The 25,896-nt window shown below is 38.9% G+C and overlaps 1 protein-coding gene across 5 annotated transcripts in view; it reads left to right on the forward strand.

Annotated features, from left to right (window-relative positions):
* The first annotated feature begins 2,196 nt into the window (after positions 1–2,196).
* Positions 2,197–25,896, forward strand: part of amot (angiomotin) — a 32,307-nt gene continuing 8,607 nt past the window's right edge. The window contains exons 1-10 of one of the 5 annotated variants that reach the window (XM_079846730.1): positions 2,197–2,303; positions 2,646–2,696; positions 18,505–18,639; positions 19,040–19,107; positions 19,395–19,455; positions 20,334–21,330; positions 21,932–22,448; positions 23,130–23,274; positions 24,974–25,066; positions 25,235–25,380. In XM_079846730.1, the coding sequence (XP_079702856.1) occupies positions 2,216–2,303; positions 2,646–2,696; positions 18,505–18,639; positions 19,040–19,107; positions 19,395–19,455; positions 20,334–21,330; positions 21,932–22,448; positions 23,130–23,274; positions 24,974–25,066; positions 25,235–25,380 (2,301 nt within the window). In that variant the 5' untranslated portion in view covers positions 2,197–2,215. Of the gene's footprint in view, positions 2,304–2,645; positions 2,697–4,205; positions 4,559–16,683; positions 16,824–18,504; positions 18,640–19,039; positions 19,108–19,394; positions 19,456–20,333; positions 21,331–21,931; positions 22,449–23,129; positions 23,275–24,973; positions 25,067–25,234; positions 25,381–25,896 lie in introns of those variants that run through there. The other 4 variants (XM_079846731.1, XM_079846732.1, XM_079846733.1 and 1 more) reach the window with 4 other exon arrangements.

Consider the following 25,896-nt stretch of genomic DNA (forward strand, 5'->3'; position numbering starts at 1 on the left):
TATCTGCATACATTAGGTGTAGTCACATAAAGCCATATATTGCAAATCCCTTACGAGCAAGTTATTTTTAGTAAACCAGGAACACTGATAAATATTACTTGTGTAAAAATGTTATGCAATGTTCTGCAGTCCGACAACTTAAAACTGAACAACCTTGGATGGTGTTTTAATACCAAAACATAATGGTATTGGGGATGCATGTTTCCAGCCGGTGTTGCAAGGATCTACAAAGATGCTGGGACTTTGAAAATGGACCAATATTTGGACAATGTAGCCAAGATCTGTTTGGAGATAAAAAAATGTGTATTTTCCGTGATGACGATTCCAAACACACTGTGCATGCAGCAAAAGTCCCCTGAACTTTAAATGATGTTTTATTAACAAAGTTCGGGAGGAGCACGTTCAGATAATTAACACAAGTGGAGAGTGCTCAGCAATCAATGGTAAGAGGTATACATTCAGCAGTCTCACCTCAATCCATTGACAGTTTAGTTGCATCCCTCCACCACCCCTTCTCCACACTTCTAGTCCTAACCATTTACATACAGGAGGGGAGTACTCTGGGTTCGGGCCGAACTCCGAGCTCGGAGCCCTCCCCCCGGACAGCATGCCAAATACACATTAAACTTTACCCCCTCTAATTGTATGTAAGTGTGAACTCTTGAAAACCTTTGGGAAATTATAATCCTGAATTGTGATTAGTCATGCAGGTCTTCCAATAAAGCCTAACTTTGTGAAGAACTTAAGGAGGGTTGAAAAGAGGTTAAGCATGACATGTGCACAATGTTAGTTGAGTCAATGCCCAGGAGAATGGCTTCGGTAATCAAAACCAAAGGAAAACCAACAATTACATTAGTCAATGAATGCTTTCTTCCTGACCTGTGAGATTTTTGTTTTTCTATGCCTTTAACCCATTTTTAATTATTTGCCGGAGTTTGCCTTTCTTGCCAAATAATTTTGTCATTTTCATACCTTAGTGTATTCTTCTTCCCAATAGTCTATAACATCACTAAAAAGTTGTTTTTTACTGCTTATTCAAATTGCTTAGTTAAAATAGCAACACAATTGCTATATTTTGTCCTAACTTAGTTTGTGTTCAATCCACTTCTATCCACAATATATGTAAAATTGAAGTTAATCCATTTGTGTTGGGATTACATGAATGAGTTGTGTTGAATTAACTGAAACTGGGCGGTGCTTGTTAGTTCCCAGCATGCTTTGCATATGGCTGAATCTAGAGAGAGTACATTTTTAAATGAAGTGTTATTTTTTGTGTTTTTGTGCAAGATGAGAAAAAGGGGAGACTTGATAATAATAATGTCTAATAGTGTTTAAGGTTTAATTATGTTGGAATTATTAGAACCCTTTTTAATTACACTGGGTTACCATTGTGGAGTATTTGCTTAGGGTGTGGACTGATACAATAATCCCTTTTCTGCTTTGTTAGAGCAACTGAAGCTAAGACTTTTGTGTGCTATTGTTAGCTAAAAGTTTGTTAACTAGTTAGCACAGTCTATTGATTTGGTTGTGGGACACACTAAAATATAAGAAACTGAATTAGAAGAATGAATTTATGAATTTCTATACATGAATCAGGTCACTTAAAATGACTTCATTCCATTATGTTGGAATTTAGATGTTGGAGTTACATGATCAAATTTTGTTTAATTAATTGATTAAAGTGTCATTAAAAGCAAATATTGTGCAAATAACCTCTCCGGACATCACTTTTTAGCCACTACTACATAAATTTGAAAGCCCCTTATCTGGACTACATTTCCCATAATGCACGTCGTCTTAGCTCCGCCCTCACCTGCCGAGGTGTGTATGCGTCATTCAACAACAGCTGTGAGCGAAAAGTGCGGGGTTCTTTTAGGGCTCGAGGTAAGATTATGTTTTGAAATTATGTCACATGCGAAGAATAAGTCAAAACTTATGAGAGCGTATTTATCTAACCAACAACTGTATCACAACATACAGCAGTGGTAGAGATCAGATTAATGGGCTAGCTTACTGTACATGTGTAATGATCCAATGAAAGGCTTTCATAGGATTTTATTCACAATTTATTCCAAACAATAACTTTGGTAAACAGTCTGAAATCGAGATCTTTATATTAGGGAATTGTTTGGTGTTTGTATGTTACATTCAGTGCTTGTGTGATGTAGGTTTTTAAAGAAAAGATGCAGAAGACGAGAGTGTAAATACAACAAGCATGATCTCAATCGAGGAGTGGAGCCCAGACCAAGTGTCCACATGGATGAAGCATATTGGATTTCCTCAATATGCACAGAGTTTTGTGGGTGAGGTGATTCATTTTCATCGAACATACAAAGTTACACATCACAAAGACGTTCAAATTAAATGGCGGTAGACTTTTGTGTGTGTTGTAGTTAAAGTAATCATTTGTCTTTGTCAAACGTGGCGCCATCACAAGAGGGCGCTCAGTTACAGTGTTCAACCTTCATGTTTTGCTGAGATTTACTTTTTGTTTTGGGTCCTAGTTATAGTATTGTGATGCCATTATATTTCCACCCCAAACACAAGTAATATAAGTTTGAAGTGTCTCATCAATAAGAAATTGTGAATAGTTAGTTCTCATAAGAAGAGTATGTAAACAGTTTTACATATTTATTCCTTCACAGAAAATGGATTTTCTGGATTAGATCTCCTGGAAGTCACTGATTCAGTTTTAGGTAAGAATACATGCTTTTCTTGTCTTACATTTTAAAAAAGAAAAGAGAAAGAAAGACACTTTCAGGCCTGATTTCAAGCATTTTTATTACCCATCTTTACACCGAGTATGTTTAATGTCGCTATAGGTGTTAATTAGTTTGTATGAATAATTGTTCATGCAAACTGAATGGCCTCAGTATTTTTGTCACATGTAGTAGTCTGTTTCTCACTGAGGTAGGTAATATATTTATTTTACAGGTCTGAGCCTGTCAGTAACAATCCTTTGTTGTTTACAAAACCCCTCTGAACATTTACCATTACTTCAAACAAATGTAGAGCTATTCATCTTAGAAAGTATGAGAGGATAGAGCCATTATAGGGTGTGGTTTTGTTTATTTAGTAGAAAGGCATCTTTCAAGCCATTATCATTAGGCTTTTGCAAATCCAGCCATATTTGCTATTGTACTGCAGCTGTTCTCAGAGTACAGAGAAATATTGACAATAACACTAAACAAATTCTTGTTAAATTTACTGCTGTGGTTTTTAGAACTTTAGGGAATGGTATTTTATTATTTTACAGCTCCTGTTTATGTCATTAAATTATGTAAGTTTAACATAGGCTACCTATTTGAGCTATTGAAATCCATTTGTTACTGTAAAATGTACTGATAATAACAATGGCGGTACAGTGGAAAGCCACGTACATGATGACTCGATACGTCCAACAAAATTTGCCTCTCCAGTAGCTGTAATAGTAAATTTACATGAACAACGCTAACTCTTTTGAATAATAATTGGCAACTTAGCCTTTACACGCGTTCATGCGAGAGTTGAGTCCCGCGGAAGGGACCTATGACATAGTGTAAGCTTAGACGACTCTCGCAAAAAACATATCGAAATCCTCCAACATTTTTCTTTAAAACTGTCATGTCAGAGGATACCCTTCCACGGGACTCAACTCTCATGAACACATATGGATATTTTCTTACAAAAACCCATTGCTTCACTTGAGAAGGAATTTATTTACCCACTGGAGTCGTATGGATTACTTTTATGATGGATGGATGCGCTTTTTGGAGCTTCAAAAACTCGGGCACTATTCATTGCCATTAAATCTGGGAAGAGCCAGGATATTTTTTAATATAACCTAACTCTGATTGTGTTCAGCTGAAAGAAGAAAGTCATTTACAACTAGGGCGGCTTGAGGTTGAGTATGGGATAACTATTTCTTAAACAGATGAAGAAGCATATTATAAACAAATATGGAATTTATTGAGGAGGAAAGCAAGACTTTTTATATTTCTTTAATTATTTTCTTCGGAAGTGACTGAATCTGTGGGTTGCGCTACACATAAGACTCTTTGACAGGCTCCTGATCTTTAAGCCACACAAAAGCTTTTTGTACTTTTCTTGCTTGAGCGACGTTCCTTAAAGCCAACAGAAGAACAGGAACAATCGACAAACTCTCCGAAGGAGGGCTCTCCTGGCTTTAGAAAAAAATGCTTTGGATTCCCTTAAAGTTCTCAGCAAAGGGGAACAGTTTTTTTTTCTCTTCACGACTCTTGAGTTTGCAAGTAATTTCGCTACAAGTTTCGTATGAAGAGGAGGGCAGTCCTAGTCCTTCCCCTCACAGCACACTTCTAGTGGAAGAAAACACATTTCAACAACTCAAAAATGACAAGGAGAAGGGGGAACGCGTTTTTTTGTGAACAATAGTGCAAAGATGATCGCAAAGTTCCCCTCGGTCTGACGCGTTTACACTTTGTGAAGCGTGTTCGACGCTTTGGAATCCGCCGAAAAACTTGTAACGGACTTAAAACTTAGGACGCACAAAACCGGCGGCAGATCGAAATAAAGCGGGACTTGGCGAAAACTTAAGAAGGTAAATGCCTTTTAACAGATTACTCATGTGAAAAATCATTGTTTAAGTCGATTTACAACGATTATTTTTGAAGTTAAGCGAGTTTTACTCAGCCTTCAAAAGTTCCAACATTGCGAATGCAAATGTGAGGTTTATCCTTGTTTTAACGATTTCGTGCTTTGATAAACCTATTTAATAAAATGTCTTATGCTTTCAGTTTATGTGTAAACTTTGCATGCATCCTCTTGCAGTGAATGAATTGCATTGATGTTGCCATACGATTATGACATGCGCAGTTCTGACACATTTGCTTCAAGTCAACCTGCCCATATGGCCTCGCGACATAGGCTACATAGGCTACATGAACACTGTGTACTAGGCTATTAATACTATGTGAATATAAGGTATTAATATGCATATTTATTCTGCAGAATCATGTTTTAGGTGATATGATATGACACATTTTTGCCACACATATTCACAATAGCTGTCAGCCTCATTTACTTTCACCATTGCACTTACTTCCATTGTAATTTATGTTAAGTAGTGAATTTGGCTGCACAGGATCATTAGAGGTCCTGCTGACGGATGTCACCCCACTCCTCTGAGGAATGCCGCCCAGGGCAGAGGGGGAGCAGGACACAGATATGCACACTACATAGGGCAGGAATGCAGTCATGTGTTATTGGAAATCAAAGCAAAGAGGCCAAGTTATGAGGAATGCTTGGGCTTTATTAGGTGAAACTAATTGCCTTTTACTACTTAACCATTGCTAGCAGGAGTACAGACCCTTCCTCATAATGCTTTCATTGAGTGCTTTTCATTTAAGTGCTCCCTCTGAATGTTGGGAGATAACCAAAATGGTTACTGAGGTAGCCATGAACGACATTCCAAGAAATGTCCGCCACACTTCCAGAACGAACCCACAGCTTTATTAGTTGGACGCTCAGCATTCGGATGGTCTCCTCTCTCTTCCTTTTTATCAGTGCTTTCCGGTGCTTTTAGTTGTAAAGGTAGTGAAGGATTGCCAGAAAAGTGCCTAGCGGCGTTGACTCACGGTGTAGGAATGTCAGCTCTTTCGCTTTTCCCTCCTCTCTCCATCTCTTTCCATCCCTCACTTCCTTTGCCCCCTGCCTCCCTCCTCTCTTTTTTTAAGAGGGGCCAGAGTTCTGCTTGCTGACTCAGCCTCCAAATCACCCAACTGCCTTTTCCACTGAACTTTTTGGAAGTCCAAAAGCCTGCAGTTCTTGAAGTTTTACAATTAGGTCGTGTCCAGCTGAGAACACCGCATCCCCCGATCCCCTCGAGGGAAACGGCCGTGTCCATATAACACAAAAACAACCTTTCAAAGACATCGGTAAAGGGATGCCACATCTTACTAACTAAGGAATGTTGATGAAACTGATAATGAATAGTTGACAGCAGATATCATTATTGGTTAGTTGAGTCTCTGCTGAACCTTTAAAGGGATAGTTCACCCAAAAATGACAATTCTGTCATCATTTACTCACCCAAGTTGTTACAAACCGGAATGAATTTCTTCTGTTGAGCACAAAAGAAGATATTTAAAAGAAGAATAAGGGTAACCAAACAGTTGATGGGCCCCATTGACTTCCATGGAATGAAAAAAATAAAAAATAAAATACGAAAGTCAGTGGGGTCCAATTTTGGTTACTGACATTCTTCAAATTTTGTGTTCAGCAGAAGAAAGAAACTCGTACAGGTTTGGAAAAACATGAGGGTGAGTAAATAAATGATGACAGAATTGTCTTTTTGGGGTAACTATCCCATTAATACTTTTATTTTGCTTGGCCGTTGTGCTAACAAAAAAAAAATTTTACTGTGTAAAAAAACAATGACTACAAGATCAAACTAAAGCCTCTTCTGTGTATTTTGTATTATGTTATATTTGTAATATGTCTTTGTATATAAAAATGTAGGTTCAAAATGACTTTTACAAAAATAACAGCAACATAAGAAGACGGGTTGAATCCATTTCACATTTCCAAATGACAAGTAAACATATAACTCAACCTAAACTCAACTTAAAATAGCCTAATTAAAATACTTAATCGATTATCAAAATAGCTGTTGCCCTAGTGCTAACTATCAAAGTATATCTCAGACAGTGTCTTGTGTAACCCAATGCCCCAGCATGATGTGTACCTGCTTACCTCAGGGAACTGAAGTCAGACACCCCTGTGGTGGAATCTGGAATGTGTCACTATTTTTCAGACGCAATCACATGGGCGAGGTACAGCGTCTCGCCATACACTCATCTTGGATCTGTTAATTGCTTTAGCTGGATGTGTCACTCAAAATTTCAGAATTTGGGGGAGGCCACCACAAACCAGACAGTGATTTGACTCTGGATGGTCAAATTGTGTATCTAATGCTTTCTGTTTTGACCTTTCTTTGTTTTTATGTTGATAAAATAAAAGTAACACTTTACTTTAACTTTTTTTTTTTTTTTTTTTACAAATTAATTTAACCAACAATGAAAAGTACTTCTAAAGCATTTTATAATCTTAGCTAATGTTCATTTCAGCATTTATTAAAATCAAAAGTAGTATCTTATTATTGTTGTTTAATGGACCTGAGCTAACATGTCATGAACTAACAATGTTGTATTTTTATTATTTAACAAAGATTAATAAATAGGCTACTGTAACAAATGTATTGCTCTTTGTTAGTAATGCTTTAATGTTTTTAATGCATTAGCCAATGGGACCTTATCATAAAGTATTAAAATAACTCGACCATTTGGTTGACTGAAGATTTACCTTGCCAAAAATGTTTCATTAGTGGTGTTGCTTTAGTGGTACACACACACACACACACACATATGTGGTGGTATACACATTTATTTATTTATTTAAATATCATTTTTTAAACATGACCTGGTCACATTTCCATTTTTAAAAGGTGAGATTTATCAATTTAAAATGTAAAAATGTAATTGAATGTGTTCTTTTATGCTGCTGTTATCTCTGGAAAAATCATTTTGAATCCTTCTGTTTATTAACAAAGATATTTGATATAGATATTAAAATTGTTCAGACATTGGATATATTTGACCAAGATCTTGCCGCTTGCATCCCCCCACATCTGTTGTACATGACCGTAACTCTGTTAATTGTCACTTCGGTCATAAATTTCAGATTTTATAGATGTAATTTTTTTCCTCTGACAAAATAGGGGGGGACTATATCTTTTTTCCTCTACGGAGGGAAAGAAACTGGTGCAGAGCTTCAGTGGCAAAGATGAAGCATCTCCTGCACATGCTTTTCATTAAGGCTTTGGATGGAAGAGTGGGTGGGGGTTGAGAGGGAATCGAGGGGAGCAGCGCTGTTTCCAAATACTTGGGCCTGTATCAGGGACTTGTGGGGGGAAAAACCACATTATAGAGACCTTGTTGCAGTTGGAGTATGGAGGAAGAGAAGAAATAGAGGGAATTATTCTGTGACTCATGTTGGATTTTTCTGCCATAATGGCACACAGCTAGGTTTGCAGGGCCTCTGTTGCAGCTCTTTCTTTTTCTTTTACTTTTTGACTAAAGATAAAGTGACCTTTAGGATACCAGTATTTGTTCAGCCCCTTTAAAAACTCAGTGGTCATTAAATGCTGATCTCTGATGATAAATGAAACATTGATGATATATCCTTTTTGGAGGTTAATGGAGAGTAAGACTGTAGGGGTGTACTGATCCGATTGCGACTCAGAGCGAGTCTGCAGTTGACTGAATTCACTAGTCTGACTGAAAATTGGCCAAGAACCGGCAGATCCTCGGAACTTGAGTATGTGCGTGTCCGATGGTGCGAAAAGTAAGTTACAAATGCTGAATTTTAGGATTGGTTATTATAAATGAAAATCATATTTAGGTCATGACTGTCAGTTGTTTGTGAACAAAATCTGCTGTAAAAGGGCAAGCTGTCTAAGGCCGCTCACTGTAATGCTTGAATGCAGACATGTTCACATAACCATCTCAACGGGGTAGATTTTAGGTACCCTTTAGGTCCCACTCCTTTGCACACATGACGTAGCCTATCAGTAACCTAAACTGATATTTTAATATATTTAGGCCCGGTTTCACCGACAGGGCTTAGAGTAAACCAGGTTTAGGCCTTAGTTCAATTAGGGCATTTCAGTAGCTTTTATAAACGTGCCTTCGAAAAAAACATTACTGATGTGCATCTTGAGACACAACAATGACAGACATATTTTAAGATATGCCAGTGCAAGTTGCTTTCAGTTAAAATGAAAATTTTGGTCGATAAATCTAAATCCAAATTTTTATGTAATGCCTGATTACAAAAACAAAAGTCTCACCATTAAAAGCCATTGTCCCAAGCACACAATTATAATGTTCTCTTTATAATTTTATGTAGCCTATATGACAGACTTGCGCTGCACATGTTGCAGTTAACTATATTTTTCCTTTTTGAAGTGATTCCAATCATATTTCAAGCAATTCAGAAACATTACAGAACAGTGTGCATCTCAAGTGTCTTAGCTGAAGGAAATAATCCATTATATATCGGCTTTAATTAAATGTTCTTTTCGGGCCGCTAACGGTAATATTTAAAATGAATATTTATCGTCCGGTACCGATATGGTGGCCGATATATCGTGCATCCCTACTTTTACCCAAGTACTTGATTTGTGTCCTTTGTCCACCACTGAGTTTAATAAACAATTAAGTGACTTACATTTTAGACACAATATTGCCTGTTTTGCTCTATTTCATCAATGAAAATAGTTCCAAACATGCCACAGCAGAACGGTTTTGCGTTTCTGAGCAACACACAGCGGTGTTTCGTTACTGAATCAATCAGTCCATTTGAACGAATCGGTTGAATTAAAGGGTTAGTTCACCCAAAAATTTAAATTCTGTCAGTAATTACTCACCCTCATGTTGTTCCAACCCTGTAAGACTTTCATTCATCTTAAGATATTTCTGATGAAATCTCAGAGCTGACTCACTCCTTCATAGGCTGCTAGGTAATCGCTATCTGCCAGCCCAGAAAAGTTAAAGTAAAGACATCGTTAAAATAGTCCAAGTGACTACAGTGGCTCAACCTTAAGTTTATCAAGTGACGCGAATACTTTTTGTGCGCAAAAAAACTCCAAAATAACGACTTTATTCAACTATTCATTTTCTTCTGTGTGGGCCTCTGAGTGAGTTCACGTAGTGTAACAGCGCAACGCTTCTGGGTTGTATGTCAGAACGTAGGCTCACTATTGGCTGACGCTGGTCATGTGTGTGATGCTGGCCAATGGTGAGCCTACGTTCTGACGTACAACCCAGAAGCGCTGCGCTGTAACACTACGTCGACAGCTTAGGAGAATGACATGGAAGAGAAGAGATGGTTGAATAAAATCATTATTTGTGTTTGTTTTTTGCACACAAAAAGTATTCTCGTCACTTAATAAACTTAAGATTGAGCCACTGTAGTCACTCGGACTATTTTAACGATGTCTTTACTAACTTTTCTGGGCTGGCAGATGTCAATTACATAGAAGCCTATGAAGGAGTGAGCCAGCTCTCAGATTTCATCAAAAATATCTTAATTTGTGTTCCGAAGATGAACGAATGTCTTACGGGGTTGGAACAACATGAGGGTGAGTAATTACTGACAGAACTTTCATTTTTGGGTGAACTAACCCTTTAATGACTCAATGATTCGCTAATTAATAGTGACTTGCCGCCACCACCTGGCGGTTTTAGTTTTATATTTAAAGTATCTTTTCAAACATCAAAACATACATTTGTAAGTAACAGCAGGTAAAATGATTTGTCCCCTCTGAGCTGCATTAAACAGTCTGTGTAAAGACATCTAAATACCACTTCAGATGCAGCTTCTGTGTTTCCTCTGCATTGCAAAGTCTGATTTAGTTGATACTGATTTAATTTGAGTGGTAACAACCCTATAGTGAATTTGAGTAAATGTAATAATTTGCTATCATAAATGATGTATAGGCTACATTTAATTAGGTAAGAAAAACATGCAGATAAAATCGTAAAAATCAATTTAAACTTATTAACAAAAACTTTAGGCTTCAGCTGTCCACGGCAGCCCTAAACCTGCCAAAGTACCAGCACAATAAACACACTCAGAAAAAGATATCTGATCATCGTTATCAATAAATCCCCCAAAAATATTGAGATATTATTTTCTTTTGCCAATATCTTATTCAAAAAAAGAGATTTCCAGATTCACTCATGGTACTGTATGATCAGTATATTCATCTATAGCGGTTTCACATGATACTTAAGAGAATGCCTTGACAATACAACTTGGTATTGCCAAGCAACCATGTCCAAAAAAGTGAGTATTTTGGAAGTGTATTCTGTCCTAAAACAGTCAAATCCACTGTGTGCACTGAAGTGTTGTGGCCCTGAGTGCTGTCCTCTGGTTTCTCTCAGCACTGACTTCCCATCAGGCCTCTCACATGTTTAAAAGAACGTAATCCCTTGAAATTAATCACGGTTGAATTCCAAGAAAGCAGCTCAATTGAGGGAGGAGGTGAATTAATGTCGCAAAGACATATTGCGACGAACATGGAAACGGCGGTAGAGAGAAGGAGCAGATGTGTCAGAGTTTCTTGGCCTACTTCTTTTCCAGTCCTGCAGTGTGAGAATCTCTCCGAGCTGGAGGTAATGGACACAGGGGGAGGCTGAGCTTTACGCTTTCTCCACGGTTGCAGCGCCAGACCTTTCCAGAATGGAATGTTGCGTTTCCTGCTCAGTTCCTGCCATGTGTTTCTCAATTCCCCCTTCTGCCTTAATCTCTCTGTCTGCATGCGTCTTTGTTCTCGGACTGTTCCTTTGTCACCGTCTTATCCACTCATTGGATGCATGCTGGAAGACTAATTAAATTTGTGTGTGAGAATAGTTTGTAATGGTTTGGGGTGCACGTCTTCTTTTACCCAAAAGTCTGTGTCTTTTCGTTTTGAGACGTTACTTGAGATCTTACTGTTTTCTTTACCAGGAAACCAAAGCAAAATTATATATGACTCATGTTGCACTACACAGATTTTTGTCCAATCATATGACCTCTAGAATGAAATGGTCCCTCCCCCTAAATACCACCTGGAACTCACTAACAATAGCATATTTAGTGGTTTATAACTGGCATAAAAAACAGCCGAATGACGGTGTAAATAATAATAATAACAATAATAAAAAATAAATATATATAAAATACTCACAGAATAAACCCATATACTTTTTTATCTTCTTCCTTTATGCTGTTCTTGTGGCCTCATCATCATCAACTTCTCTCTTCAAACACACACAAACTTTCTTCAGTATTAGCTCCTCCTTCACCAATAACAATATTGTCAGTGTTATCATGTCCTACATAAAGCATAAAAGAATTCTTAACATGGACGAGCTCTCTGGAGTTCATTAAACCCCTGGAAACCTTCCACTAATGCTCCCCTGTTATGTAAACAGTGCCTGCGAAAGTTGGGGGTGGCGTTTTTAACTATCCGAGGGCTGCTCGCTCTGCCTTAACAGACGTTTTCTTAGGTCACACTCCTGATTTTTCCCGCTTTAATGTTTTAAGGTTTATGTTTAGGAGGTTGTCGTGGTGAAACTCTAGCCCTTGTGGAATGCTGCCCGACCACTTGTCAGCATTAGACAGTTTACCGTTGTTGCCTACGGCAATATTCATCAGAGGTTGGGAAGTAAGACAAGAAAATGCAATGGAAAGTCCTGCTTCCTTCTGTCACAGTTCTCTGAAAAGTGGAACCAAAGGTTAAAGTTCTTGACTATTGTAACATGCACGTATGGGTCAATCACATGACGCTCATTTTTATGTCCAAATCTATTAATTTATATAAAAATGTTACGATGCAATTCACACAGAAACTTGAATATACCTTCAATTATGAAAATTATTTTAATTTATGAATTGCTTTGGTCAGCAAGTTAAAAATGTAATCATAATAGAAAAAAAGTAGTTTAAAAAAAGTAGTTTGTTATTATCCTCTATTATTAATTCTTAGAATTACTAACATTTTAGTCTTCATGATGTATGACCAACATGGTCCAACCAACATGTAAAAAACCAAACCAAAACATAAAACAGGAAATTACATCATGAAGAGGACCCTCATGGCATAAATCTTTTAAAATATCAGTTAATTTGACTTTTTATGACAAGAAAACTATACTAGCCCTAAATCATAAAATATATTTATGAATTAAAAATTCGTAATTTGTAAAATTATTTTTAACCCTGAAAATATAAATATATACTGTATGTGTGTGTGTACACTGACACGTTTGCAAAGTGTAAGGAAAATATGACACAACTCGATGGTCACACCACATGACATTTTTACCGTCATTCCAGACTCAATTTAAATACAGACTACATTTCTAAGAAATGGACTTGCTACTTTGTCATTGACCCATGATCTGTTTATTGTTGCATTAGCTAAGAATATCACAACACCACTACATAATGTTCTCTCTAGACTTCTATACATATCTGTTTGGTGATTAATTCTATTGTGTCAGCTTGTGGTCTTTATGACTAAAAACACTGGAAATGTAAAAGGAGAAGTGTGTTGAAAGATTAGATGTGATGTGATTAGTCACCCTATAGACCAAACTACTGGGTATTTTTGGAAATAGTTTCGGAGTTTATCAAGCATAATGATCAAGAAACCAGTTGGGGGCAACTCTTCAATTCCAAAATGTTATAAGTTAAGCATTAACATCGATCCTAGATCAGATATGAACCTGGACATCTGTCAGCACTGTACTGAGAACCTGGAGTGTCTCAGCATAATGAGGGCAGGAATGAACTCTACTGTCAGAGGCTGTTTGATAGTGTGCCAGCATCGGGCCTGTACTCAAACCTACCCTGGGCCACATTCCTGATCTATTACCCCGAGTAAGCACTGTCTGCGTGGGGGCCCTGGGAAGCTTGTGCACGAAATGTAAATATTTAGATAATGTCAGCATCCATTCAAAATGTTCCAGACCATCAGAAAAAAGGTTACAAAAATACATCCATTTTGAATTATCCGATCTTTCTAAGTATAGCTAGCACTGAATTTTAAACGTACTCGATGTAACTTTTGGCGGTTAAAAGCAAAACTGCATGCGTTTTAAAGGAAGAACATTGTTTTGGTTGTGCTTCGGCTCTGCATGTCTGTGTGGATGATTATGGTTATCCTACTGCTCATAAAACATTCACTACTAGGCGTAAGAGATATAAGCAGTTTAGATGGAAAGGATCTCAAGCTGATTAAGTGAAGACATTACTGTTGTATTTAATAGACATGGTTCTTTGAAAATAAATTCCAGCACAGCGCTACAACAACCATAATGAATATTTGCTACATATGGCAATTAATCTGTTCAATAAAATACCTTACTGACCTGTTGAGTAATAAAAACGCCATCTCCACTTCGCTTTTACAACATTTCAAATCCCTCAGTTCTCGCCATCTCCGAAAAGCCAAGCCAATGTTGATACTTGTTTTATTACGAGTTCAGTCACGCTCTCTTTTTGCCAGCAGACTGTCTTCTGTTCTGCGTTGTTTTTAAACTGGTGATTCCTCGGAGGTTCGAGATTTAGCTGCTCTATGTTAATCTTTCTCGCTCGTTGTAACAACTAACCTGTGCCACTCCCACTCGTGTCAAAGTAGCCAGAGAAACTTTTCTCTTTTTACGGATATGACGAGATGGGCAAGTGTTGTATGTACACAATTTCTGGTCAAAACCATCCTGCTTGGTCTAAAATATAAACACTTGTAATAGGCTTTCCATAGTGAATTAGGGGAAAAAAATTGATGATGTATTGACTGTTTAAATTTAATAAATTTTAACCAAAATAGTTACAAAGTGTACCTTTAAAATCTGACATTTTGAAACGGTTTATATTCATGAACTTCAGATTTTTTTCTCATCATATAGCCAAATAACTTATTGTCAAGGAAGTGAGATTGTATTAACTGATAATGTTTGCTCAACTTTATTGGCACACTAGAGGGGATATTTTTATATGGATTACATGTGTATTGAACCCTGCCATGGTTCGTTTATTTCTTTACAAAAAAACAAATTCCAGAAGATAAAGCCTTTTTTATTAATTGCACCCTTTCTGATAGCTTGACAGCAAGTTGTTGCCCAGTACCTATGTTGCCCTTGGCTCTGTTTAATTGCTCTTGGAAAAAGACACGGGCGGCAGCAGTTAGGAATATGAGGAAGGAATAACTGCTGGCTGTGTTACGACAAGCCAGGTGTTTCAGTTTCTTATCGGAGGACTTGTGGTTTGCCACCTGTTTCTATGTTACTCAACTGTTCGCAGCAGGTGCATTCTTTGCTCAAGTTGGCCTGACATTCAGGGATTTGTCTGTTGACAACATGTTAGGGTTATTGATGGGTCACGATGGTCAGTTAATGAACTAATCCTCCAACAACCGACTTGTCCGGGGGTTTTCTTTGGCCTTTTGATGGATCCCTTTTTGCGCCCCCCTTCTTTAAATATCTATATTCACGTGTATAAAGACCCATTTATGCTGTGTAAGAAAAATACTGTGTTATATTACATAGACGACATCTTGTTTCCTAAATTGAATAATTGGCTTTTATATTCATGTAGCTCAAACAGTAGAGCGTGGCACTAGCAACATCAAGGATTCGATTCCCAGGGAATGCATGAACTGATATGTGTACTGAAGTGTAAACCTGCTGTCTGCCAATGCATAAATATAATGAAATGTAGATGTTGCATTGTCACTCACATTCTGTCCTGCAGTCTTGAATGCATTTTCATTCACGTCCAATTAAATGTGGTGACTAGCCTGAGGAAGGTTTGATCGCTGCAAGTTGCTTATTTCGTGTCAACATCTCTACAAATTAAACACATTTGGATTATTGTAGCATACAGAAATTGAAATGTAATTGGTGCAATTTCTTAGCACACTAAGAGCAATCAGAAGCTGAATTTTGAAATGGCGAAAAGTCATTTTAAAGGGATAGTTCACTTTGAAATTAAATTTTGGTATGTTTTAGCTTACCTGAAGGGCATCCAAGATGTAGGTGTCTTTTTTTCCGCAGTAGTTTCAATTTTGATATTTTTAGGTCAAACCGTTCTTGTCTGACAGTCATATCATGCAGGTCTATGGTCACGGTCTCAAAGAGCATGCACAGAGTCCAAATTAAAACAATTCCCCATCATCCAAATTAAACAATTCCCCATCGTAAGTACACATTGATGGCCTAAGACACGAAACGAGCGGTTTGTGTGAGAAAACGAACAGTATTTATATCGTTTTTACCTCTTATAACACAGCCACGTCCAAGTGATCTGAGGGCGCGAGCGCATCCTGCTGTGTGTCGTGTGCGCAGACTGGTGCATAGAAATATATACACTAGATGTCGCCTTGGCTACGGCAGTTCATATATATATCAGTCAGTGCAGTGTATATATATCTATACACCAGTCTGCGTACACGTCACACAGCAGGAAGCGCCCGCGCCCTCAGATCACTTGGACGTGGCTGTGTTATAAGAGGTAAAAACGATATAAATACTGTTCGTTTTCTCACACAAACCGCTCGTTTCGTGTCTTAGGCAATCAATGTGTACTTACGATGGGGAATTGTTTTAATTTGGACTCTGTGCATGCTCTTTGAGACCGTGACCATAGACCTGCATGATATGACTGACAGACAAGAACGGTTTGACCTAAAAATATCAAAATTGAAACTACTGCGGAAAAAAAGACACCTACATCTTGGATGCCCTTCAGGTAAGCTAAAACATACCAACATTTAATTTCAAAGTGAACTATCCCTTTAACAAACATTCCAACACTCATCACTCATTCATAAATGTTTCTGAAACCGATAAACTGGATCAAATAAAGTTTGATCACCTTTGAGGTTTCGAACAAGCATCATACAAAAGTAATTTGTATAACCACAATATTTTTTTTCAGCCATGATCTTAGTCAGATTTTAGATATGTATCGCACACCCAGTCTTGGATAATTAGATCATTTTGACGCAAGTTGGAGTGTTAACAGCAGGCAGGTTTGAAGGTGTGTGTAGATAACTGGCAGTGATCCAGCCCACCTATCCTCACAGCCACACCTGATGGAATGCATTAGCTAGTTCAGTGTACAAGCTTACTGCAGTAATATCCTTGAGCGTGTGAACAAAGGAGTGCGACTCGAGACTAATGGTTAGGATGGTCAACTGTTAAGGAGAGTTCAGTGGAGTTTTCTCACACAAGACGTCTTTGGTGGAAAGGATATCTGTGAGTTGAATTTGTGTTGGCTGTATTTTTCAGCTTTTTAATGGTTTTCAGTGAATTGTCTTGTTGTGATTGCACTTTAAAAAATGATGCTAAGTTCTTCAAAGTTAAAATTCACCTAAAACGATAATGTTTGAACTTTGTTTAAAGTTATCGAGGGCATTTGCCGTATGCACATTGTAGATAGGAAATTTGAAGGGAATGTGTTCATGAAGTTAATAGGATAGATAAACATTCTCCCAGGTTTGTAGTTCTGGGAATCATGCTTGACATGCTCCATACCTTGCTCAGTACTTAAAATGTGACCATGGCAGGACTCTGAGGTCAGAACCTTTGGAAACTTTTGTTGGGAGACCTATCTGTGGACTTTTAACCATGTCAGATTCCATGAATTCATTCTGGGCACTCTGGCCATGGAATAAACTGTTTATCTGAAACAGTCAAGGAACTTGAAGTTCGAGCGTCAGCAGGAGTGTGAGGGGAGGAGGCTTCTGTAGCCTATTTCTGTTTTTGACGAGGTTGGGGGCGTATTAAAGAGGGGTCTGGTTTATTGTATGATTCAGACTGTTTCATAGCTATGTGAAGTTTTGTGTAAGTGATTCAAGAGTTCTTGTAATGAGTCTTCTCTTAAATTGTGTTGTCTGACTCTGAAAGAGGATTTTCCTAGGTTTTGAAACTCACAAAACCTGTCAAAAACTGTTCTAATAAAAATGATTTTTCTTAAAGAAAATAAAGCCTATTTTATTACCTTTTTTTTGCATCCACACAATTCTCTTTACTGTGATGCAAAAACAAACATAATCTATATTCCATCAACATGCTTTGCAGTGCATGGGAAATCCAAACAGTGAACCCAAACCTGCAGTCATTAAATAACGAAACAATGTATTAAAAAACGTATTTCATCTTATACATTAACACATTAACTTTGACAGCCCAAGAAAATATGATTATTTCAATTAAGTAATTATGTCAGTGTAGTATGTTTAACTGCTATGCAATCCCATATAAAATACAGAAATGAGAAACTCCCAAGTAAACATCCTGTATTACAGTAAATTTGAATGTGTACGTCACAATAAAAATAAATCTAAATGACCTTAAAAAGGTTTCAGGGTAAAATATGTCACTGACCTGTTTTCATTAGATTTGCATTATGGGAAGAATATATCTTTTAAATGATTTCAGAGACCTTGTCAGTCCTTATTCCTTAAAGCATCAAAATTCCACAGACTACATTGAGTGTTATGGCATTTTTTGGGGCATAAATGCAGCTTATGCCAGTCATTGAAAACTATGCACATCCCTACATCCTGTTTGGATTGAACCACTACCCCATGTTATCTCTACCAACTGATCTGGAACCAGTCTCACTCCCTTAAACTATTTTATATCTGTCAGAATTTCTGTCCAGTAGCTTAGCATGGTATTTTTATATCACCTAACTACACAGCTGCAGAATGGTCCCCAATGGCTGTGAGAAGGTAAAAAAAAAAAACACAAGGGCATTTCTTTTTTGATTCTGTCTCAATCAGGAAATGAACATACCTCACATCCCCTATCTTTCACATGAACCATATTTCTTTCTACAACCCCTCAAAAAAAGCCTTTGAAAAAAAAAAAGTGTCTGTCTTTGGACCCCACCCCCATTGTTCTAACTCGCCAGAGTGCCTTCCTGTTCTAGAGTGGCTTGGCATTCGGGACCTCGCGGACCGGCTGTGTGTTTTGGAGCAACTTGAGGAGCTTCTTCAGAGCAGTGACCCCAGTGAATGTCAGCACGATGAGCAGCCAGTAGTGACACACGACAGCAGCCGCACAGGTAGGTGACCTGGTTGAATATACTGTAGACTAATGGAGACATAAAAAAGTTTACACAGTGACTGGAGAACACCAGAGGAGCCTAGATGGGTGGGGTGGACATCAGTGGGATAAAAGAAACCACTAGAAGTTATGGGTTAGTTCATTTCGGCTCTGTGATTCAAAATGTACAAAAATGTAGAACCTGTTTGGATACAGTTTTTTATCACTTAAAAAGTCCTGTGCTATATTTTATGCTTAAAATTATTCATAAAAGCCGTTACATTTTTGCAGTAAAGGTGTTTAAAGTACTAGATCCAAAGGTATGCCCGACAAAGTTTCTCTAACCACACTGGACGAAGGTTGTGTAAACACAAGTAACATAAAACTGCTGACAAATATCTTTTTGGGACAATTTTCAGCTTTTCAAATATATGAAGTTCCACTTATTCATCGACAGAAATCAGCCATCATTTCATTCATCTTAACCGTGAGTTTTTTTGTGACCTCGCCATTTCATTTTCTCATCCTGCTTTTGTTTGTGGCCATCTCTTTCATTGACTCTGAGGAGGTCTCAGTGAGCGAAAGATTGGAGAATGACAGGAAGTGGAAGTTTATGGGGGGGCGGGGGGGGGGGGGGGGGGGGGGGCTCATTATGAAATGTATTTTTCTTTCACTCTATCTCCCACTTTCTCTAGCTTTCCAAATTGGAAAGCAGTTGTACACTGATTCCTCTGTTTCTGACTCACTTTACATTTATTTATTTATTCACCACAGATGTTTCGGAAAAAAGCCTCATCCTCCTTGAGAATGCGGGGAATATCAGAAAGCAATAGACGTAATAAGTTCCCCTTCATTACTTTTTTAGATGGTGCATTAACCACTAAACTACAAACTCTGTTCAATGCCAGTAGTGGCAACCATTCCGGATAAACACCATTAAGAGAAACAGAATGTATATAAATTATAGTAACCTTTTATTTTGCAGTAATGTAGTTACAGTAATGTAGTACTACACATTACACTCCACATTGGCTCTAATATTATGGAATGGTTTCCACATAATGGCTTTGTATGCGTTAACAGCTCACTTGTTGTTTTAAATTGCTCTGTGTGATTTCTAAGTATCTACTATCTACAGCTCAAGCCGACAGTAGGGAGATTGGGGTTTAAGCTTTGAAGATGTGTAAGCTTTGGATAATCAGATGACTCAACTGCAATGCATGTTAAAGGAATGGAGCTGTTGTACAGTAATGTGGTATATATACTGTATATGGCATTGGTAACATGATTTGCATCATGGGTGGACTTCAACACCTTGACCCTGGGCTCTTCCTGATCTTTATAATTCAGAACAATACAATTTGTATTAATCCTCCCCAGTTAACAAGTTAATAGTGATTAGTAGTGGTTGAAGATCACCAGAGAGTTGCCATTGACACATTTAAAGTGAAAACTGGTGTCATAATTTAGCAATAAAAACCTTAAAGACTATGGTGCCCAGCTGTCAACGTGTAAAGAGTTTGGGACAGTTGGGGTCTGAGATTTCAGGCAGTTTTTTTAGAACATGCAGAAGATTTGTCAATCTCCTTCAGTCTGTTTACTTTCATTTCAGCTTCTTAAACTGACTTCTTTGTAACTACTTCATTATGGTATAGCTTGTGATAATAGGTAGTGGCTGTGTTTATTCATCATACATTGGTGTTTTTTACACAGGGAGTGTGGACCGTGCCCGAAGCTCCTCCTTCCATGAGGTGGGTAGGTCACGGGAGCTGGAAATGAGGGCGGCAGCCTCAGTTTCCGAGGACACATCAGGAAGCAGCGGTAGTGGCCATACAGTTCTGCAGCGGCTCTTGCAGGAGCAAATGCGCTATGGCGACGGCCGAAATTACCTTGCCCTGCAACAACAGCAACAACAACAACAACAGCAGCAGCAGCAAGGTCCAGTGAGTGGATACCCGGGCCCTGGCAGCCCTGGGGACGAGCTCTCGATGGTCCCTCACATTGCGAGGCAGGAGCCTCAGGGCCAGGAGCTGCAGACAGACAGTGGCATGGAGAAGCTCAGCACACGCACTGCCGGAGGAGGAGGTGGCGGCAGTGGAGGCAGTGGAAGCTGCTTGAGCGGACAAGGGCAGAATCCCGAAGACCTACCCACCTATGACCAAGCCAAGGTGCAGTCACAGTACTTCCGCGGTCATCAGCCCCAGCAGCCTCAACCACAGATACCCCAGTCAGTAGGTGCAGCATTTTATGTGACTGGCCTCAGCAACCCTAAAGTGCGACCCCCAGAGGGCAGGCCCACGGTACAAAGGGTGAATGGAAGCAAAGTTCACCAAGACGACGGGCTCAAGGATCTAAAGCAAGGCCATGTACGTTCACTCAGTGAAAGACTAATGCAGCTCTCTTTGGCCACCAGTGGGGTCAAGGCCCATGCGCCTGTTACCAGTTCACCACTTTCCCCCCAGTTGCCTCCACCTGGTCTTCCAGGAGACTATTATAAACCCTCTGGGCCCCAACACAGGGGTCCACCACCAGACTATCCATTTAAAGCAATGCCCTCTCCACCCAAACAGCAGCAGCAGCACCAGCAGCAGCACCATCAGCACCAGGAGCCTGGACACTTCTACCCAGACCACCGTGGCACAAGCCAGCCAGCAAGAGCTGACATTCCTCACGTCCGGTACCAGCCACCACCAGAGTATGGCTCTTTCCGGTGAGCTAAAAGAGTGCTTACAAAAGCTAAAGCTGTAGAGTTCCAAGCTAAAGTGTGGGCTGAATTATAGGACATTTGTGGGAACTGGAACAATACACCACAAAACAGAAATTCCCTCAAATTCCCTGATTTATCAGTTGTTGAAAAATTCCAAATGATGAATCTTAAACAGCCCTTCCCTTCGATGCTGGGACATGTTGTCAGGAAACCAGTTATGGGAAAAGCCAGTTTTGCCTGTTTCCCTGAATTCATTTACCTCAGAGCCAGTGTGTAACGTATAGCAAAAGAATGCATATCTAATTCTAATAATCATCTACATGTCACAACACGACAGTTTCTCTATTATGTTGCAGAGAACCAGGAATGTTGACCTGTGAAAAATATTTTTATGAACGGTTGGAATGCATTACATAGTTTCTACTTTGGAGAAGTTGTTTTCCAACGGTGATTTAATCTGTTAAAAGAAAGCCGTTGGTTATGCACGTTTATATTCAGCCTAAAGTATTTGTAGGTCACTGAAAGTTCTCAATAATTTGTATAATGTTTACACTTTTGTAATCAGTCAAAATATGAATATTATTTATTTCTCTGCCCTCATTAGGTCAAGTAAGGAGAGTTCAAGTCACTCTCAAAGGTCTGTCCATCACCATAGCCCTTCATCTTCTGTTACGTCAGGGGGCTCTCTCTCCCGTGCTCAGTCTTCCACTCTCAGCAGCATCTTGGCTTCTTCCCACCATCCTCCACATATGGGTCACCAGGGAGAGCCCTTCCCTATGTGTGCTCGTAGCCCACAGGGGCCCGGTTCCCACCAAGGTGATCCATACGGCCCAGGTCCAGGTCACCCTCCCCATCAACGCAGCCATGTGTTCCCTCATGATCCTTATGGGTCAGCTCCCAGGGGCCTCCACATGCACCAGCACCAGTACCACCAGCAGGGCTCCCAACAGCAGCAGCAACAGAATCCAGGACAACACTACTCACATCCACACTCCATGCAGGGGGACCCTTACGCCATGCTGGCCCGTGCCCAGCAGATGGTGGATATGCTGTCCGAAGAGAACCGCTTGCTTAAGCAAGAGCTGGAAGTGTGTGGGGAAAAGGTGTCTAAACTACAAAAGGTTAGAACGTCTTTGAAGGTCCACATTATATTATGATTATGTCAGGAGGCAGGAAAACGTTACCAAGTAAAGTTTTCAGAACAACAACAGTTTGGCTAGCTAGCTAATGAGTTAACAAAAGCATTCAGCAGTGATCTGTTTACAATTTGGTCTTCTGTGGAGATTCTTGAGGAGATATGGGAAAAAATGCTGAATGCTGGTTTCATTCAGGTTGTAACAGGTACCACAGACATGTAACCCATATTGTAACAGTTCTCAAGTCTGTGGAAATGTGGGCCAGTTCAAGATAGGCCAGCGTTTCCCATTCTTGTTGCTGGAGGCAAATCAACCAACAGTACACATTTTGGATGTCTCTCTTATCCTACCATCTATTTCTGGTCTTTTAGTCTCTACTTACAAGCTAATGAGTTGAATCAAGAAGAGTGCGAAAGTGTGTAGTATTGGTGTGCCTCCAGGAACAGGGTTGGGAAACCCTGTAATAGGCTCTCAGATCGCCAAGTATCAGCTCTGTGAGCAGCACCATTTTGGCACAGAAGGGGGTAGAAGAGATTTGAAGGTTCTTTGGAATGGACAATAGGTTTTATTTCATGCAAAAAAAAAAAACGAAGGCTACTTTCCATACTGTATCATTTAGAATTTCAAAAATCCATACTTTCTATAAGAAGTCTTTTTACTTTGCAGCTGGAGACTGAGATCCAAATGGTGTCTGAAGCCTATGAAAACCTGGCCAAATCATCCACAAAGAGGGAAGCTCTTGAGAAGACCATGAGAAATAAACTGGAGATGGAGGTGCGCAGGGTACACGACTTCAACAGGGACCTAAGAGGTGAGAACAAAGCAGGATAATTGAATGGAAAAGCAGATTTTAAGAGAGTATTAGGAGAATATTATGAAAGGAGTGTCCATGAATTGTAACTTGCGACTATATCACATCTTATGAATAAGCAGTGACTCCAAAGCATATTTGTGTAATTTTTTTTATATGTTTTGCACTAAAGTTTTAGTTTGTTTTAGTTTTCGGGGATATGCATGAAAATCAGCAAGAGTAGATCTGCTTATGGTTGACAGGATGAAATGGATTACTGGATCACAGTAAGATATGACAGGTTGCAGTAGAGTAGAGCTTCCAAATTTTGCTTCAAACATTATGTGTATGAACATCAGATGGAGAAACACTACAGGGTCAGTAAATGAGAACGTTGCGGTGGTCCCACCTGGCTCCAACATTCTGTCCTTCCCATTCAAAGAGGCTTCTTATTCTTCTCCAAGTTCAAAGCATTTGAAGTTTCATTCAGTTTGCTTTCTTTTGTGTCATATCTTGTGGCTCTGTGCAGTTTCTATTGGAATCCAAAGCAATAGTCTCTCCCTCTCATTTTTCTGCTGCTGTCAGCAGGCCCGCTCTGCCAGAGTGTGGCCACCTCTACGATCTCTTCTTTAGTCCAGCAGAGAACAGAGAACCCCTGATTTATGGCAGTATGCCCAGACTTTGTCCACAGGGAGCTCCAAGAGTTTTACAGCAAATTTTTCTTCTCTCTCTTTTGCCGTTCTTTCTTTCACCCTGCGATTCTCATATATTCTGTAGCCTGATATACTACTACAGATATTGTTCAAGCATAGATTTTACTAAAGTAGATTTCTTGCAATCGATAATTAGTGTTGTTTGCAAAGGCATCCATCAATGTTACTCTTGATTATTTTTAGGGTCAGGGATTTCAACAAATCATAATCTATAAAACTTCGGTGCACATTGTCCAAATATGTTTGTGCTATGGACACAAATGAGTTGACGGTCAGTAATACTTTTTGGCAGCTTCTTGGCAACCACTTGTAGCCTCATTTATGTTTGAAATCTAGATAAGAATCTTAATTTTATTGAGAGCCACTGAGGCTCAGTGGGGGAAAGGCATTTGATTCTGGAATGCTCATCTCACAGTCTGGTTGACTTAACACGGGGGAAATATTGTTTTAACGTTTGGCCTGCTTCCTTGATGAATGGTTTGCCATTTTAAAAACCCTTCTATATAATGGCCCTTTTATCTGGGCCAGTTTTTGACTTAACAGCACAGTGTGAATTATGGCAAGACCGCTCTTTGGGAATTGTAAAATAAAATGTAAATATAAAATGTTTGTTAGATTTTTGTTTACCAAATTGCTGAGCAACCAGTCCCAGTGGTACATAATGTGTGAGAAGCTAGGGTGTTTTTGGTAGGATGGAGAATGGTGCACTAAGCATCTGTTGAAATAATCACAGCTGTTTCAAATATCAAATATTTTTATTTTGCTGTTTAATATTTTGGAAAGCCTTGATTGTGGTTTTCTCTACAAAGAAATAATAACCATATTTGTTAATGAGATACCATATAAACTTTCACATGGATACATTTGATCTGTTTGACACAGATGGTCTAGTTTTGGTATCCTATTTTCTAACACTGATTTAATCTCTCACACAATGAAGCATTGTCATATTTTTGAACTATAAAATCAGGAGAAAGCATGATGGCATTGTCTCTTTCTTTCAATAGAGCGAATGGAAACAGCCAACAAGCAGCTTGCAGCAAAAGACTGCGAGGGCACCGAGGACAATCGCAAAACCATCTCTCAGCTTCTGACTCAGAGTGAGTGGACCTCTACATCTTGTAGAAATCTAAAACTTTCTTGAAGCCAATGTGATGCACTTGTATTAATCATGGGTTTGTTTTGAAATACCATTTATTTGTAAGCAAATGTCAGTTGCAATATATTGGGAAAGAAAGTGCAGAATATCCATTTTACTCATTTATCAGATAAAGAGAGTCAGAGAGAGAAGGAGAAGCTGGATATCGAGTTGAATTCGCTTCGCTCCACCAACGAGGACCAGCGCAGGCACATTGAGATCCGTGACCAGGCCTTAAACAATGCCCAAGCAAAAGTGGTCAAGCTGGAGGAGGAGGTAAAGCTCACTGAACATCAAGGGTACCCGTGTACCTCTTTAGGAATTCGTTTTACATGCTTTGACTTACTCTAAAGCTGTGTTTTACAAATTTACGATGTATTCATACTTTTTAATAGCCATTTTTTTTTAACATTTTATGAACTTAAAATTGGCACACTACCAGAGCAAAGCAGACATTTAGGTTCCCATGTTCATATTCTCACCTACATGTTAACAAAATTCATTTACATTTTCTACAATTTCTGTGACCATATTTCTGCGTTAATGTATACGTGTGCCCCCTTGTGGTCCTATTGTACATCACTCTCTCAAAACTAAAGAAATCTCAAATGAGTTCTGTTTTCATTTATTTATCTATTTATTTTGGACGGGTAATTGCTGAATCATGCTGGCATCCAAAAGAAGGGCTGAGGTAGTTTGCCTGTTTGGCACATCTTAGAGAGGGCTTGATATATTCCAGATATTACACAGTTTGCTTTAAAATGAACTGACTGTTGAACAATACAGCAGAGC

Source organism: Squalius cephalus (genome assembly GCF_949319135.1).
Source record: "Squalius cephalus genome assembly, chromosome: 17".
Taxonomy (NCBI): domain Eukaryota; kingdom Metazoa; phylum Chordata; class Actinopteri; order Cypriniformes; family Leuciscidae; genus Squalius; species Squalius cephalus.